Source organism: Rissa tridactyla, chromosome 4 (genome assembly GCF_028500815.1).
Source record: "Rissa tridactyla isolate bRisTri1 chromosome 4, bRisTri1.patW.cur.20221130, whole genome shotgun sequence".
NCBI classification, from domain to species: Eukaryota; Metazoa; Chordata; class Aves; order Charadriiformes; family Laridae; genus Rissa; species Rissa tridactyla.
In genome coordinates this window covers 15719413-15736384 of record NC_071469.1, presented here as the reverse complement: position 1 = coordinate 15736384, position 16972 = coordinate 15719413, and the positions used below count along the sequence as shown (strand labels likewise).

General features: G+C 37.7%; 1 protein-coding gene across 10 annotated transcripts in view; it reads left to right on the top strand.

The window, feature by feature from the left end:
- PLEKHA7 (pleckstrin homology domain containing A7) overlaps positions 1-16972 on the top strand; it is a 167845-nt gene that overhangs the window by 94700 nt on the left and 56173 nt on the right. For 7 of the 10 annotated variants that reach the window (XM_054198363.1, XM_054198359.1, XM_054198361.1 and 4 more), the window contains 3 exons: positions 710-793; positions 9571-9682; positions 16585-16689. In XM_054198363.1, the coding sequence (XP_054054338.1) occupies positions 710-793; positions 9571-9682; positions 16585-16689 (301 nt within the window). The remainder of the gene's footprint in view (positions 1-709; positions 794-9570; positions 9683-16584; positions 16690-16972) is intronic. The other 3 variants (XM_054198362.1, XM_054198368.1, XM_054198366.1) reach the window with 1 other exon arrangement.

The following is a 16972-nucleotide window of genomic DNA, read 5'->3' as shown; positions in this document are numbered from 1 at the left end:
TAGCAAAACATCTAGGTAGTACTCTTAGGGGAAAGTTGATAGAAAATCCCAATGAAGTGGGAGATGAAACTCAGATGAAATACTAAATTATGAAATACTAAATTATGTTGATTTATATAGGCCATGCAACTGAACAGCTATATGGACAACTACACCTCTGCATGGAGGTGTAAAGAAAAATCATTGAAGAAATACCATACTAGAGGAAAAAAAAAAAAGGATGTAGGAATGTCTTCCACAGAATCTCTCTCTCTGATCTCATTAAATATTACAAATTGTCTAAAGTGTTGTCCAGCAACACTTTAAATTATGCTACTGGTTCTGTTCTGTGAAATTTACAGAAATACAAATCAGTAATTTATGTTGTGTGATTTCTATGCTATGTTTAATAATCTGGTAAAAGTCAGGTGTCAATAATCATAAATTCAAGTGTGTCTCCCTAACTAAGGATTGCAGCTAGTTTGCTTTTAAAACATTAACCTGTTTAATAATTAAATGGTACAGTATGCCACTGGCAAAGTCAACAAGAATGCAGGAAGGAACTGAAAACATTTATGGCTTGAAAAGTACCTCAGAAATATGTTTAATTCCCGGAGTAGCAGCAGCAAAGCATCAATATGTTCTGCCTTTTAGAGATCATAGATACATTTTACATTTACCAATATTAATTTCTTTTTTCTTTTTTCTTTTTTTTTTTTTTTCCTTTCAGCCATAATCAGCAGACCACGTCATTTAGACATCCTGTGACAGGACAGGTTTCTCCAGAAAATATTGAATTTATTTTGCGAGAAGAGTAAGTAGTTTTATACCCACGTCAAGAGATCTAAAAGAATAACCTGCCGTAGTTCAGTAGTTTGACAGTTCTTCTGTTATTGTAGCAAAAATGTCATGGAGATGGCTTGTGCTTAAAAATTTACTTCTCATTGTGATAGTGTGTTTTTGATTCTAGCACTGTTCCACATTAGAGCTCGAGAGAAAATCTTTATCAAATCTTTAAAATCAAACAATCAACACCCCACCTCCCGCCAAACAAACAAAAAAGGCAATATAAATAGGATACTTAAATAATAAATGCTTTAGCCTTATATAAATGTTAAATATACACAACATAAATGTAAAATGTCTTTAGAGCAAACTGGAAAGTTTGTACTGAAACTGAAATACACAAAATATTACTAGCTTCCATTGTAATTTCTTCGTTTTCTTATGCCTTAGAACTTCTATGTTCCCTGTCTTGGGCCGGTATTTATTAACATTTTTTTGATGACACATTCTTCAATTTATTCTAGAGAAATAGAATCGTACATATTGGTTTCCAGCATATTTTATCTTGATTCCCTGACTTAAAAAAAAAAAAAAAAAAAAAAAAAAAAAAAAAAAAAAAAAAGGAAGAAATGCATGTGTTCAAACTGGTGTATCTTGGCACATCTTTTGGTACTGGTTTGGATCACTCCCTGTTTCACTGTAGGGCTTAACTACTCCTGTCATCCTTGCTGCGTACTAGATTGCTCCTGGAATCCCTTCTGTAATGGAACGACTGGATATCTTCTGTAGATGGAGGCTAGGAGAAAGTTCTACATCACTTCTGAAACCACTCTAAAGGGCAAGAGGAATGGGACACCACTAGATAGCTTTTTCTTTTCCAGCCTGGTCTTCCAACACTGTTTAAGCAGCTTCTAGCCCTTCATGCATCACCGAGACTGGGCATCATGATGTGATGGCCTGCATGTGGTGGTTTTTATGGCTGCTGGCACAATTCTGAACACTTTATGTTTCAAATAATGTGACATTTACTTTGCTTTACATTTAATTTAAAGGAGTATAGCATTAAGAAAAATGAGGCCCAGAGGAGGGCCATATGAGACTCCTAGGAGACTGAGGCTTTTCTGGCAATGTCTTCTGTTGTGGGCTTGGAGAGGAAGGGAGAAGTCATAGAATCATAGAATCGCCTAGGTTGGAAGGGTCCTTTCAGATCTTCTAGTCCAACCATGAACCTGAAACTGACAAAAACCATGGCTAAACCATATCTCTAAGCACTACGTCTACCCGTCTTTTAAATACCTCCAGGGATGGTGCCTCAACCACTTCCCTGGGCAGCCTGTTTCAATGCTTAATAACCCTTTCAGTATAAATATTTCTCCTAATATGCAATCGAAACCTCCCCTGGCGCAACTTGAGGCTATTTCTTCTTGTCCTATCACCTGTTACTTGGGAGAAGAGACTGATGCCCACCTCTCTATAACCTTCTTTCAGGTAGTTGCAGAGAGCAATAAGGTCTCCCCTCAGCCTCCTTTTCTCCAGGCTAAACAATCCCAGCTCCCTCATAAGACTTGTTCTTCAGACCCCTCACCAGCTTTGTTGCCCTCTCTGGACCTGCTCCAGCACCTCAGTGTCTTTTTTGTAGTGAGGAGCCCAAAACTGGACGCAGTACTTGAGGTGGCGTCTCACCAGTGCCGAGTACAGGGGGATGACTGTACAGCCTTCTGCTCAGACCTTCCAGTACAGCCCTGAGAACTGCTTCTCATATGGTTTAAAAAACAAACCAACCAAATAAAAACAACAATAGCAACAAAACCCCGACAAAACCCAACTAAACGGCTGCCCTCCCCAAACCCCAAATCAAATCCAAGGGCCAATCCTATGTTAAGGCCCGGGCTGAGAACTAGCATGAAATAGAATGTTGGGCATATTTTGCAGTGCGTGGGAGAGGCCTGCGATTAGGTACTAATCTGTGGGTTAGTACTGTGGGATGGCTGCTGAGCTGGAGGTCACCCCAGGTGTTGTGTGCTATGTGGGTGAGGGTGACTTGCTGCTCACGAGGGGTTTGGCTCGTTACAAACAAGCTGCTCCAAGTCATTTAGTGAGGAGAATGGGTATCTTGCAATGGAGCAATTCTCAAAGACAGTATGGACAACAGCCACTGTGCATCTGTGTTCCAACTTCCACCCATTAATTCATTTTTGTTTAATCTGTTTCAAAGGTTCGATGAAGTTTAAAATAAAAAAAAGTTTGTACATGTGTAAGAGAAAATAGGTGTTTGGATAGAAGCTTGGAGTGCCTCCCTGGGTTAGTCACACTTCCCTGGGCTGTTTCTGGTTTTGTAATCCTGATAGCAGATAAAATATTAAAAGCAGAATTGAAAGAACAACTTGCTGATGGCACATGGTTTTAGTGATCTTTTGTGTGCGTTAGAAACTTTTTTGGAAGAGAAATTAAGGTGTTTATTTGGAGGGCAATCAGATGAATGGGCAGAACTTGTCATCTCTAGACTTCATTTACACTGAGATGGTATCAAAAGCGGGGAAAAAGATCTTACAATGTAGTAGAATTAAGAGAGACAGGTGGTTTTTATTCTAAAAGGGGAGGGAATGGCTGGAGGGAGATAAAGAGTATGCGTTTGTACTGATTACTCAGGAAACAGTCTTTGTGAGAACATTTTTGTGATCTTCATTATTGGCCTGAAGTACATACAGAGTGTTTTTAAAATTAGATTATTTTAATGTAGCAGTTCAAATTACTTTAAAGATGTCATTTTCAAGTGCGTGGGATGCTCTAGTTTCCTTAGCTTTGTACCACTTCTGTGCGACAGTGTAGGTTTTACTCAGATGCTGTTCATTACAGTCATATCTGAATTCTTGTCAAACGACACTGTTGTCACACGTGGATGTCTCTGCTGACATCAAAGGTGCTGTTAGCACCTCCCTGGCTTTAGGCCTAGGAATCGCAATGCGGCTATGCTGTTTTCAGTTCTTTTCCCTCGGGCATCAGGGATTTGTTTGGTATCGGTGTTGTTGATCCCGTATTAGTTTAGAATCAGTATTGTAGATAGTATCTTGTGATGAAATGAGTTTGCCATCAGAAAGAGTCTCTGGATTTGCGTGGTCTGTGGAAACTTTCCATCATGGGATCCTTTTGACCAAGAGTACTTTTTTCTAAAGCTGAAGACTTTTCTACAGCTGAAGAATTCAGATAGCGTTACTGTCTGAAGTAGTAGCACTCTTAACAGTTTCATAAACAGCAATTTGTTCTTCAGTGCTGTTGTGACGTGATTTATTACTTACAGGTTGATTTTAATTTAAAATTAGGGCCAAAGCCAGGAGTTGTCACAGATGTTGACTGGGAGCTACTGGGGAGCTGTAAGCACAAACTTTTTCAGGCTGCAACAATTGTGTCTATTAAAAGGACACGTTTAACGTCAGAAAAATAATTTGCAGTAATCCAGAAATGATGACTGTACAGACTGCTCTGGCCATTTCTCATCCAGGAAGCAATGTTCTGGCAGGAAGATTTGAAACGAAGTTTTGGAAAATGATGTCAATAAGTGATGTAATCCTAGCTTGTTTATGAGTCAGTTACGAACCAGATGCCCTTGCCTCACTTGATTGAATGAGAATTGGATACTTTAAGTGGAAGACTGAGGCTATATTTCACTAGTCTTTTCCTAAGGCATTTCCCCTTTTAAACAATATCATATCAATCTTGGATTTTAAGCCAAAATCTGATTTCCTCAACTCTGTTGTAACTGGAGGATAAAAACAAAGAGTATTTCCTGGAACCTATAAATTTTGAATTACATTATCTTTTAATCCTTATGATCTTCCTTCTTCCTAAATGTGTTCTTATTTAGTCTGAGGTTTTTTTGAGAAATAGTGATTAATATTTCCTAACCCATTCTTAGCTGAGAATACTGTCAAATCCCCACCTCTCATTTTATTTTTTCCGAGCTTTGCAGCTTTGGTCACTTAGTGTGTGGGACGTGTGTTCTGTACCTTTCACTAGCTCTGCCTGAGCACTCTCTTTTCTGTATGATGCTTTTATATTTGTCTTTTTTTTCTGATGGAGTGATTGGTTACAGTACTGAATGCAGTATTCAACGTATGAGTTTATTGTTTTTTATAATAATGTAATTGTACTTTTTCTTCCGTATTCCTTTCCTAATAATTCTTAACATAATTTGGCTGCTGCTACTCATTGTGCTAAGATTTAAAAATACCCTTTTCCTCATATTGCCAATTTTCTTTTGAGCAATAAAAGATGCAGAGATGTTTTTAATTTCTTCCACCTTTAAATGAGTTTTCTGTTGTTGACACTGAATTCAGTTTGGCATCTTATCACATGGTTACTCATATTTTAGGATTATTTTTCGATCTGCTCCTGTCAGCATTTCAGTTTTTGTCCAGAATAATTTTTGTCCTCTATTGACTTAGTCACTTCATAGTTTTCAGGATCACTTCTAAATAATGTGAACACCTTGTCTGTATGGGAAGTCCCTCTGATAGCCTCCCTCCATTTCACAACTGTCTCTTAATTTCTGTGCTTTACTTCCATGTTTTTAATGAACCCTTAATCCACAAGGGGACCTTTCCTAAACAACCAATGGAAAAATGAGTATTAATGATAAGGCTGCCAGACAGGTGTTAGATTTTAGTTTAACCACACTGTTATATGCACATTTCTCTGAAAAATCTGTGGTAGAATTATTTAGGATAGATGTACATAATGTTTAGATTCCTTCTCTCTTATCTTTCTTTAAATAACAGTTCTTTAAATAATTGTATACAGAAAGGAAGAAGGATGCATTTACTGACATTTATCTACCTGTATCTGTTGCTAAATACTAGTAGCTGTGTATTAGAAGCTTTATAATATATTTGTGACAGTAGTATGTTTGCAAGTGAGAAGATAGTACTTAAAAAAGATAAGACTTCTTCATAAATGTAGAAATATAGAAAAAAAAAATACCGTGGCTAATCCAATGAGTGTTATCTTCTTCTTTGCCTGTTTTTTGTGCAGCTGGTAAAGCCTGTATATCACCTCTGGGGAGAGAGCCATCTTATTTTGTCTATTGCATTTGGTTACTATAGCAGCAAAAATATCAGGTGGAGAGAAAGGAGGAAACCCAAACAGCCCCAAAATAAACATCTGCCATGTTTACATGTATAGAAATACTAGGACAGTTAAATTTTTATCTAGATGAATAGGAAATTTATTAGTATTAAAGCTAGATTGGCATGATGTTATTGTGTCCTATTTGGTTCCAACAAAATAAACTTTTTGAGTTGCTGCTATGAATGTGGATCTTCTAAGTCGACTGATCTTTATGATCCTTTAGAGAAAAGGAATGTGCTCTCTCGTGAGTATTGCATTTCCAATATGGGCTACTGAAGTAATAGTTTTGTTGTCGTTGTTCAGTGTTTGTTTGCTTTTTTTTTTTAAATAAATCAAATACTGGCCATGTAATTTTTTAGCTAGTCAATGTAATTTTGTTAGACATACTGACACTGTTTGAGTAGAGCAGGGAGTCACTTGACAGGAGATACTATATAGAGTATTATTTTCAAGTATTTTTAAAAAAAAAATTTACAAGGGACTGGAGCTCCGAATGTAAATACCCCAGAATGGGGTATCTTGGATAACAAATATTATCAAACATCTTTGGTAATAATGGTTCTGAACTAATGTTTCTGAGTGCACAGAGTAAATGCTGTAGTCACTTATTTTTAAAGATGAATCTGTAAATACTATTAGGACAGTGTTAACTCTATTAACGTGCTGGGATGTTTCAGGTAATTCTGCATATTCTATGTATTTTTATTTGCTTTTAAAAACAGACTGAGAATATTAATTGGCTATTAAGACTTGCATACTTGAGTTTTGTTATGTTCTGATTTCAGGCAAATCTCTTTTATTCTTGAAATTCTATATGTGAGTTCTCCAATTTATTTTCAATGTTGTTTGGTGTTTTCCGTTATATCTCAGGTACAGAAAGTTTGGACCACTAGTGTTTGCTGCCGAAGGTGGTTTTTTAGGAGAACAATAATCTATTTTCTCTTTCAATGGGCTCACTGTCTCTTTTGATGGCTATTTGAGTTCTTCCACCTCGCAACACCCTTACATTTTTTTAAAAAAAACATTTTTTCTCCTTCTGAATTTGTTCTTTTCCCAGTTGAAGTTCATCATTAATCTTGGTACTTCTAGAAAAGGAAAGCTTGATTTATTGGCAATGATCATTTTCAGTAGCAAGTGGAAGAGAAATTGCTAAATGGTCAAATTATAAATGCTTAGAAAGTATGTGTTTATGGTTCTGTATTGCATTATGATTTCCTGATAGTAATGGTCTTAAACATATAAAGCTTATCTTCCTCTGTAGTTCTAAATTTTTATTTAAAAAAAACCCAACCTGCAGTATGTTTTAAGCTACCGTGAAAACAGTATTTTGTGGAATAGTGAAAATCTGTTCAATCTGAGTTTGCCTACCCTAATTTGTAGATTAAAACCATTCCTCTGGGGCTGTTTTTCTTTCCATATTAATGCTTTTATTGGTAAAAATTAATTCCAACTTCTTGAAAGTTAAATTTTATTTTTCATTTTTAGCTTTCCTGAGGAAGTTAGCTCTCTATGAAATAGCTACTCTATAAAATGAAGAAACATAATCTAATCAGATTATCAGTAGCCTGGAAAGCCTACAGAGAAACATAATCTAATCAGATTATCTATAGCCTGGAAAGCCTACAGATTTTCTGGACATTATGTGCTATCTCCTCTTCCCTGCACCTCTTTCTTATCATTGCCTCAGTGGGTATCTGGAAAATAACATATATCGTGCGACTGTCCTACAGTATAAAACTCAATAGTTTGTGGTGTGGACATTGTAAAGAATCTAAACCTCAAGGGAAGAAGAGAAAGTTTCTGTCTTCTAAGGCCAAAATGTTTTCTTTGGATGTGTTTTGTTTTCATACTTTTGCAACTCAGTTCTAGTGGCCTTCTTGATGATATCAAATCTAATCCTTTAAATTCCTTTTGAGGAGGCAAAGTAGAACACTGTCACATCTCTGTTAGTGTTCCTCCCGCATTGAAATACCTACTCTCTGTTTAATTGCCTCAAGCAGGGAAATAGAACCTTTTTGATAAGTAACTATTAGGAAAAGGCGAGTGAGATGGTTTTCCAAGTAAGATGCAGGCATGTTTTAAGTCTGCATTTTTTACTTGTTCTGAAAGTTTATAGAGTGGGAAGGGAACAAGTGAGAACAGAGTCAAAAGCAGATAATAAGACTGGCTGATCAACAGAAATAGCTTAGTCAGGCAGCGTAATATACGGGAAGTGTCTTAATTTGCTCTTTGCTGAAACTGGATATTCCTAAGGCTGATTAAATGCTGAAGTAGGGTACCTGATTCGTGAGAGGTAAGGCAAATTGACTCAAACTGATGTGATGAAGCTCTCGTGCATTAAAGTCTGGCCAGGGATTTTAGGGACTTGCTGTAGTTTGTTCTCGTATCTTGGACCTGAGCTTATGTATGAAAGCTAGAAAGAAGGTATTTTATGCCAGATAAGCAAGGCATAACCGAAAAGTTGTGTTATTTCCTCGCAAGCTTAATTAAAACTGTGTGGTCACAAATGGAAAAATGTGCTCTCCCTGACACCAAATCAACTACAAAAGCTTTTGGACACAGGTAATTGTTCAAGTTGTAACTGAGGAAGAGCAATGGTGGCAAATGCTTTGTCCTCAGTTAAAACCTGTGTTGAGCTACTACAATCACACACTCTTCTGTGTTCTTATGAGTGGTAACTGCTCAGGATTACTCTATTATTTTCAGAATGTGGTTGAATTTCGATAGTAGCAACCATAAGGTTTGTCGTGGCTTGTATGTCTTTTGTTAATAGTTTGCTTTGTTTTGGTTTTTTTTTCTGATGTGATTGTATTGCTACTTGTTCCTAAAATACAATTTGCTAAACTATGTTGTCAATGATTTTTGAAAATACCACATGTGGGTTTAATTCACAACTTGTTGTCAAGGCTGCTGAGGCTTCTCTTCACAACATGCTTGTTGGATTCCACAAGATTTTGTACTTCATTTATCTTCTTATTTCTTCAACTGGGCAGCAGTGCTGAATTCTTACTTGTTGAACGTGTTCTTACGGTATGCTTTTAACGGGTATCTTCATCTGAGCTAGTTATCAAGATTTCATGAATCTCAGTATGACTCAGAAGTCATTTATTTCTAACAGTATCTGCCATGAATTGCACCATTTCACTTAAAAGGTATTTTAATAATTCATATTGTAGTATGAATCACATTTTGGGCAGGTTCAGAGATCTAACATTAAGTTAGTGCAAGATCTAACAGTAGGCTAGTCTCGCTTTGATTTTAAATAAGAAGCCAGTTATTGCAAAATGCTGCCTCCTGTCCTTCCCTCCCCAGTACAGGCTTTTCCACCTGTTTGCAGCTAAGCCTTTAAATTGGTCACAATTGAGTTTCTCTGCATTGCCTTATCTTCTCTGAGTGCTCATTGTTATATCTTGATTCTCGGCTGGATTTGCAGACACCTTGGCAGGTTTCTTCCTCCTAATACATTGGCAAATATCAGTCATCAGATGTCACTGGCAGCATCTGCTTGAGAAATACCTGAAATCAAAATAATAGGGGTGCTGCAAAGGAAGTTTTAGATGCATGGGATATGTTTGATTGACCTGTCATTCATTTGCTTACTGTGAATCTTAAATATAAAAAGGTAAAGCTGACTGTTTGAAACAATGTGCATTAGATTATCTGGTTTTGTTTGTTTTCTAGACAGAATTCATCTATGTCCAAGCAAGAAATAAACCAAAGACCTTCAAGCATGGTCAGTGAAACATCCACTGCAGTAACTACATCCGCCGTTGATACAAAACCTGTCTCTAAGGTAAAGGAAAAATGCTATTGTTAAAACAAGCTTGATGATTAGAACTTCACTCACTTTAAATCCAATACTCTTTTAATGCTGATTTTAATAGGACAGTGGGTTGAGCCTCGAAGTCTAATAACTTACCTCAAAGAAGAGGTAATATCTTCTACCCAAGCAAAAACCTTTTTACAGCACAGGAACACCATATACCCACACGACAGTGTTGAATGATAATTCAAAAAATAGCGATTATTGTGACATACAAAGTTTGAGAGGCTTCTTAAGAGTGGAAGTAAGTATATGTAATACTAGTATTCTGGCAAGCCTTTGGATAGTCCAGGATATAGGGTGAAAAATGCTGCGGAATATCAGGAACTGTAATTTGCAGTTCTTTCTTTTCCATGAAACGTTACTGCTGTTCCTCCTCTCAGTAGCAGCGTGGGTGCTTTTCTGCCATCACTGTAGTGCACAAACAGTACACACACCAAGTTTACACACAGAATGTTTACTAATAGGAAAATCCATTATTTGGCATTGACAAAGGGCCTGAGTTTATTATTGCACAAAATATAATAAAATACTGTTCTTGAAGTGTCACCAACTATTTTGATGCTTCTTTGACCTTACAGTAAATTACAGTTCAGTGAGATTGGGTGGGGGCTGGGTAAAAAGAAGCAAAAAAATACTGGAAGAATTAGCGGAGATAAGATAGATTTCTTAACTTTGCCTGCAGTTTTTAAACCTCAGTGGTTTTTTAAATGCAAAGATGTGAAGCCTGTTAAGTAATTGAGTTGAAGAAAGGATTTTGCCGAATTGATTGCAAAGATATTTTTATTGAGTTGGAATCACTTAAAATCTTTTTCTAATGTTTTGAATAGCTTGGGTGAATATTGGATATGAAAACAATTTCATTAAAATCTAAAAATGTATAGTTTATTCGACCAATGTAAAGATTGTCATATGTCAAATTTCAAGAATACGTATACCTTTAAAGTGCTAGGTAAAGTTATCACTGAAAACAGTAAACTTAGGTTACCTGAGTTACTTGATATGTTTCTTTTTGATATTGTAACAGTTGAACTTATCCAAAGTACTTGGGCATTTGTGTTTACTGTATTTATCCTCCTTATTCTGATTTTTTTAAAGCCAGCATTAGAGGGAGAAGGCTCATTTTTTCGCTCTTAAAACCAGCAGACTTAATGGGGACCTGATACTCTGCATTGAGATTGGGATTTCTCCAGTGATGCAGCTGGCTTTAACTTACCCAGCATCCCCCTTCTGCCAAAAAGCATGCATCCTCTGTCACCTGCTCCTGCTGCTTCCCTTTGTTATGTGTTTGCATTGATCTAATCAGGCTTTGCAAAGCAGTGAGATCAAAAATGGTAACTGATTACAATTTACAGGGCCACCCACATGCTAGAAGCTAGGTCACTGGACACATCAGAACTGCATGGCTAAAGGTGAGGGTAATGCTCTTTCCATCACAGCTTGGAGAATCTGCAGAATCACCTCCCGAAACTTCAGTTGGTCTAGTTTTGGTCTCTGCTTCTGTTTTGATTGCAGTGCAGTCTAAGTGTGGCCACTCGTGCTTCTGGCAGGCTCCCAGATGTGGCATTTTTTTAATACGTGGCAGCTTTAGACTTTGAATACAGCTCTTGTAAAGCACTTGCCTGTACTTTTCTTCTCCACCAAATTTGTTTATATAAGATGCATCCTGCTGCAGGCCCTCAGTAGGTACTTTAATGGAATTTTGAGTAAGACAGAGAATCGACATCTTTCTTATATGTGTTTTGTTTCATCATTGCATGTGTTTCCAGGCTTGAAATCACTCCTCTCATTCTGTAGAGTCAGAATTCTGTTGAATTCCTTCACAGCCTAACACAAAATTAATTCAAGTTAATTAACAACGAGAACAAAGACTGTAAAGTGAATAACCTGTGTCCTCCATTTTGAGGTTAACTTCTGGCACGTTGAGAGTAGATTTTAAGATCCTTTCATCTCTTTCTAGATGTTTTCTTCCATTAATTCCATAATCATTCTTTCAAAGAGTGGCTTCCCAGATGCAGATGTGAGACAGTCATGAAGCCAGAGACACGTTCTGTTTGTCCTGGCAAAGGTCTCTAGCTACATACCTACAGCTAATTATTATCTCTTATGAAATGCTTTCATAGGTTTGTCCTGCAAATGCCATCACAGAACTATGTAGGTACAGGGTTGGAATGTTGGCCAAATTCAAACTGATTTTTATATAGAGCTATGCACATTGAAGTAGCACCAAATCAGAAAGTGCAGGAACAGGTACATGGCTTTCCACTTCGTTATTCTGCAGAAAGTTGACAGCTAAGAATTGCTACATTTGGGGTGGAGGGGGAAGGTAAGCTGCCAGCTGTACAGCAGATTTGTCATTCTCAGTTCAAGATGAAAGAGATGAAGACTATTGGCTTGCTTGTTGCAGTGGTCAAGTCTGAGCTTGGATTGGCTAAATCTTCTGAAATAAAAAGTAATTATTTGGAAAGAGAATTTCACATGTTCTTTCCAGCAGTGTCAGTTTTACAGTGTACAATGAGAGGAGCATTTTGGAAAGAAGAAAAAGGAGAAACCAAAATGACACTTATACTTATCAAAATGTCATTATGTTCCATTGATGTGCATATAAAATATTTAAGGCTTCACTTTGTAAGACAGCTGAGATGGGCAGTTTTGCAGAAATGCACATAGATTCTTGGGGTGGGCCCCACCATTTTGGTGCTGTCACTATCTGAATAAGTCATCTGAAGACTTTAGACCAATGCAGTCTATCCTTCCTTTTGAAATTTGAGGGATACGGAGCTGACGAAATAAACAGCAAAAGGATGTGCTGATAAACCACAATTGTTCTCTGTCCCAAAGATCTGCTTTTTCACAGCTAGTTCAATTACAGATGAGTATTTTTTTCCCTATTATTAACTATATTAAAAGCCATTTATATTTGTTACAAATGAAGGATATTGAGGAATAAGGATCTGTTTCAGTTTGAGAGTAAGGTACATTTGGAATTTAGTCTGTTAAATCGTCTGATGGTGTGAATGGAAGCTTGTAAATGTTACTGTGCTACACCGTACTTTGGTCAAGTCGAAAGCGTAAAGGACAGAAGTGTAACGTATTTATTACTATCTATGTTTTGAGAGTATTTTTTGGATGGGTTCTGTGCAAGAGAAGTAATTGAATTGTTGATGACGCAGATAGTTTGCTGGTATTTTTCCAAGGTGAACTGGTGAGGATTACAACAAGTAAATAAAGAATGGGTCTAGCAGTTGAGAGAAGCAGGCGATGGTGACGTGTATGCCATGATGCCAGCTCTGTGGGACTCCCTGCGGCTGGAGTGTAGAACACAGGGTTTAATTCAGGGCCACTGTAGATGAATGTGCAATATGAAGAGCATAAATTTCTGAGCGTTTCAGGTTTGCCTATCTGAAAAATAAGGATTTTGTCTAATTTTCTTAGAGATACTGAAAGGATTCCTGGGTTCGTTTGTTAGTAAAACATTGAGATTTTTTTGAATGGAAGAGTTTATGATGTAGAGTTAAACAAGTGGGGCGTTTTGTGGGTTGGTTTTGTTGTGGGTTGGTTTTTTTTTTTTTTTTTCAATTCCCTGTAGATTGAAAGTAAGTTATGTGTTCTTTTATGTGTGTGTGTGTATATATATATCCATATTTTTACCAAGGTACAGTCTTCCTTTTTGCTATTTAGAAAATCTGTTCCAAATGAAAGGCTGTTTACTTTTTTTTTTTGACTGTCCAGTTTTAGAAAAAAAGAGAATTACATTTTATAATTAAGTTAGCAACTTTCCTCCCCAGCTAGAGGCTACTGTAAGGAAGAAGATGACACCGTGATGAAAAGGGATTTGAAAATTTTGGCTCTTGACATTTTGGGTTTTTTGGAAAAACTTATGAGTCATTCACAGACAAGCCAGCATAACAAATGTAGTGAAGTCAAAAGCAACTTCTTTGTCTTCAGTGACACAGGCAGCTGCTCTGACCTGCATTTTTCAACACACGGCAATGACATCAGAATATTTTAAGTTAGGAAAAGACTACTGCAGTACAGAGAAATATTTTTTTAAAATAGATCTTTTCTTCAAAACTAACACTTTATTCTGGCCAGTGGAAGCAAGGCATGCCATTCAGTATCTGTTATTCTTTGTTTTATTCCAGAGCAGAATGAGATGATTAATTCTATAGATTATGTGAAAATTTTAGTTACATAAAACACCATAAAATGATTTTTAGTTTCTACTATGGGTATTGTATTGATAAAGAACACACAGCCTTAGGAAAACTTTTCCCCCTCCCATGTAATAGAAATTGTTTGGTCTTTTTGACCAAATCCAAGGATGACTTTTCTACATTGTGGTCTACATTTTTTTAAAATTAAATAAGGCCAGAGAATCAGTGTGCTTAATCACTGACAGGGCATCTTGATGAAAAAATGAAATTTAAACCCTGCTGTAGCCAGATCAGCTATACTTTAACTGTTCCTCAGGTCATCCACCCTTCCTAGGATAAATATGGGAAAGAAAAACTAGGAAACTAAATTCTGTACATTTTGTAAATTGATTTATGTTCAAGCATAGATTTTTGACTTTCAGAGCCTTAAACAGTTTTGGCCTCATGATTTGTCATCACCCTTGTAATGTAGCTGTTGCATCTAACATTTGGCAACAGTATTTTAAAATCTTGACTGAATTGATTACTGTTGATTTTTTTTATTTTTTTTTTTAAAGTCTTAAAAGAAAATATCTATGGCTTGGCCTGATGATCATATGATCATTCAGAGCTTGGCTGTCCTCATGATACATCTTTGTGTGTTCATTTAAAGCGATATTTGCACACAGGTTGTTTGCAAGTTATCTTTTGAAATATTTTCAATAGCGAACACAAAATGCCTGACATCAGCTTTCGTCCTTCCTTTAGTCTCAGACTCGCTGCTTGTAGGTCTGAGAGAGAGATTTTGTGGTCATACTTGACACGCTGTGTTTGCACAAAGCTAGTGCTCTGCAGCCTGTCAGCTGAGTGTCGTAGCATAGGAATGGCAGAGAAATGGGCTGGGAGGTCTCAGGGATACCATCCTCACCTGGCTTTTACTGGGAACTGCTTGTTGCCAGTGGAATGGCAGTTGCATCAGCTCAGAAACCTGTTGCTGTTTACAGCCTGGCCTGATAGGTTTGTGCAGCCCTAGAACAGCTGGGGCTGCTCTGGTGATCCTCCTGGGCTGGCCTGGACCGCGGAGAAATCTTGTGCAGGCTGTCCCTGAGGTGTCAGGTGAGGTGTTACTCCTAGGGAAAAGCCCATGCTTGGCATTATTCCTGTCTCCTAAGTGTCAGTGTGTTCCACAGAAAGAGCCCTGACATGCAGCTCACCTGACTTCTCAGCAGAGCTGCAAGCAGCATGCAGCTTCCCAGTAAACAGACCTCGGGGAAACTGCCTGGTAAAATCTGCCCCTTGATATCTCCTGTGAGTGTTAAATCTACATTGCTGTTTTACATGCTGTAGCACTACAGAAAAAGTGATATTTTTTTTTTCTTACTGATTATTGCTATTATCTTAATCCTGCGTTAAGATGTGTGCTTATGACTACTGAAATGTGTGAAATTTAGCGCAGACTAGTAAAACCTGGCCTCAAAATTAACAGAATCCATTTAATGGCTTCAAACTGAAAGAGGGGAGATTTAGATGAGGTATCAGGAAGAAATTCTTTACTGTGAGGGTGGTGAGACACTGGAACAGGTTGCCCAGAGAAGTTGTGGATTCCCCATCCCTGGAAGTGTTCAAGGCCAGGTTGGATGGGGCTTTGAGCAGCCTGGTCTAGTGGGAGGTGTCCCTGCCCATGGCAGGGGGGCAGGAACTAGATGATCTTTAAGGTCCCTTCCAACCCAAACCATTCTATGATTCTATATATTGCTAGAATATTTTATTAATATATTTGCTGTCTTCTGGTCCAGATGTTGCCTGACTGGTAGAAGCAGTACGCTGAGATATTTTTATGATATCATCCCTTGCTTGTGACAAATGTGCTGACAGAAAGAAGAGGTTCAAACAAAGGAGACATTGTAGGAAGGAGACAGAGAGAGTGAATCTGGACAGCTCTTTCCTTGGAGAAGTTGGGAGCAACTGTAAGGGTGGTCTGTGCACCTCAGGTTCCTAAAGCAATTGCAGTTGCAAACTGTGCTGAGAATGGAAAAGAACAGGCAGGTTATTCATCCAGAGATTCTTGCTGTCTTTTTCACGGACTGATAGGCTTTCCTTATTTGTTTTTGAAATAGTTTTGCCCATGTGAGTCAAAACTGAGGTTGCAGTAAAACACAAACCATTACCTAGACCTTGTGATTTCCACTTACTGCAGTCTAGGTCTCTCCTTAGCAGCGTCATTCTGTCTTCTCCTTTTGTTTGCAGGGTCAAAGTCCAAACATTTTATTGAGCTATCAACGTTGTTTGAATTTAAAGAGGAAAGAAAACCTAAAACAACCAAACCCCCCCACAAAGAATGAACAGCAAAAGCAGGATTCATGCGCACAAAGTCCTGTGTGTGTAGGAGACTTGTACCATGTTGCAGAGAGAGACTTGCACACAGCTTTTGTAGTACACTCAAAAATACTGCCCAAGCACACTAAAACTTCACCAGTTCTGCCTTTCAGACTTGAGTCACCAGTGCTGCTGCTGTTCAGCTGGGAATTGGCAACCCGTCCTGGCGTTGGTTGATGAAAGTGGGAGATTGACTTTGCTGTGTTGTAAATATCATTGTCTATTTACTCGCCCTTGAAAATGCTATAAATACTTTGTTACTGTATAATGAAGTATGAATTATTGCAGTACGGTTATTTGTAATATGAAATGGGTCTCAGTGCAGTTTAAAAACCACTGCTACATTATACTTCTTTACAGATTGTGAAGGCTGGAAACAAAGTTCATAGCTTTGGAAAGAGGGAACAAGCTATCAGGAGGAATCCCAATGTTCCTGTTATAGTAAGAGGCTGGCTACACAAACAGGTATGCATGGAATCATCTGTTTCTGTTCGTATACTTCAATGCAATCACCAAGTAAAAATAAGTCCCTTCCACCAAGTAACCAGAAAAACAGAAGCTCCAAAGTTGGTGATGCAGGGCAGCGTTGGGTGCTCCCACAAGCTTCTGTAATGAGGGGCTTGTGCTCAGCAAGTGTGAAAACCAAGTTTTACCTACAGATATGATTCAGACGTGTAAACAATGATAGATGCACATCGCCATCATGGTTAAATGTTGAGGCTATAACTTTATTGTCTAAATCTGGTTC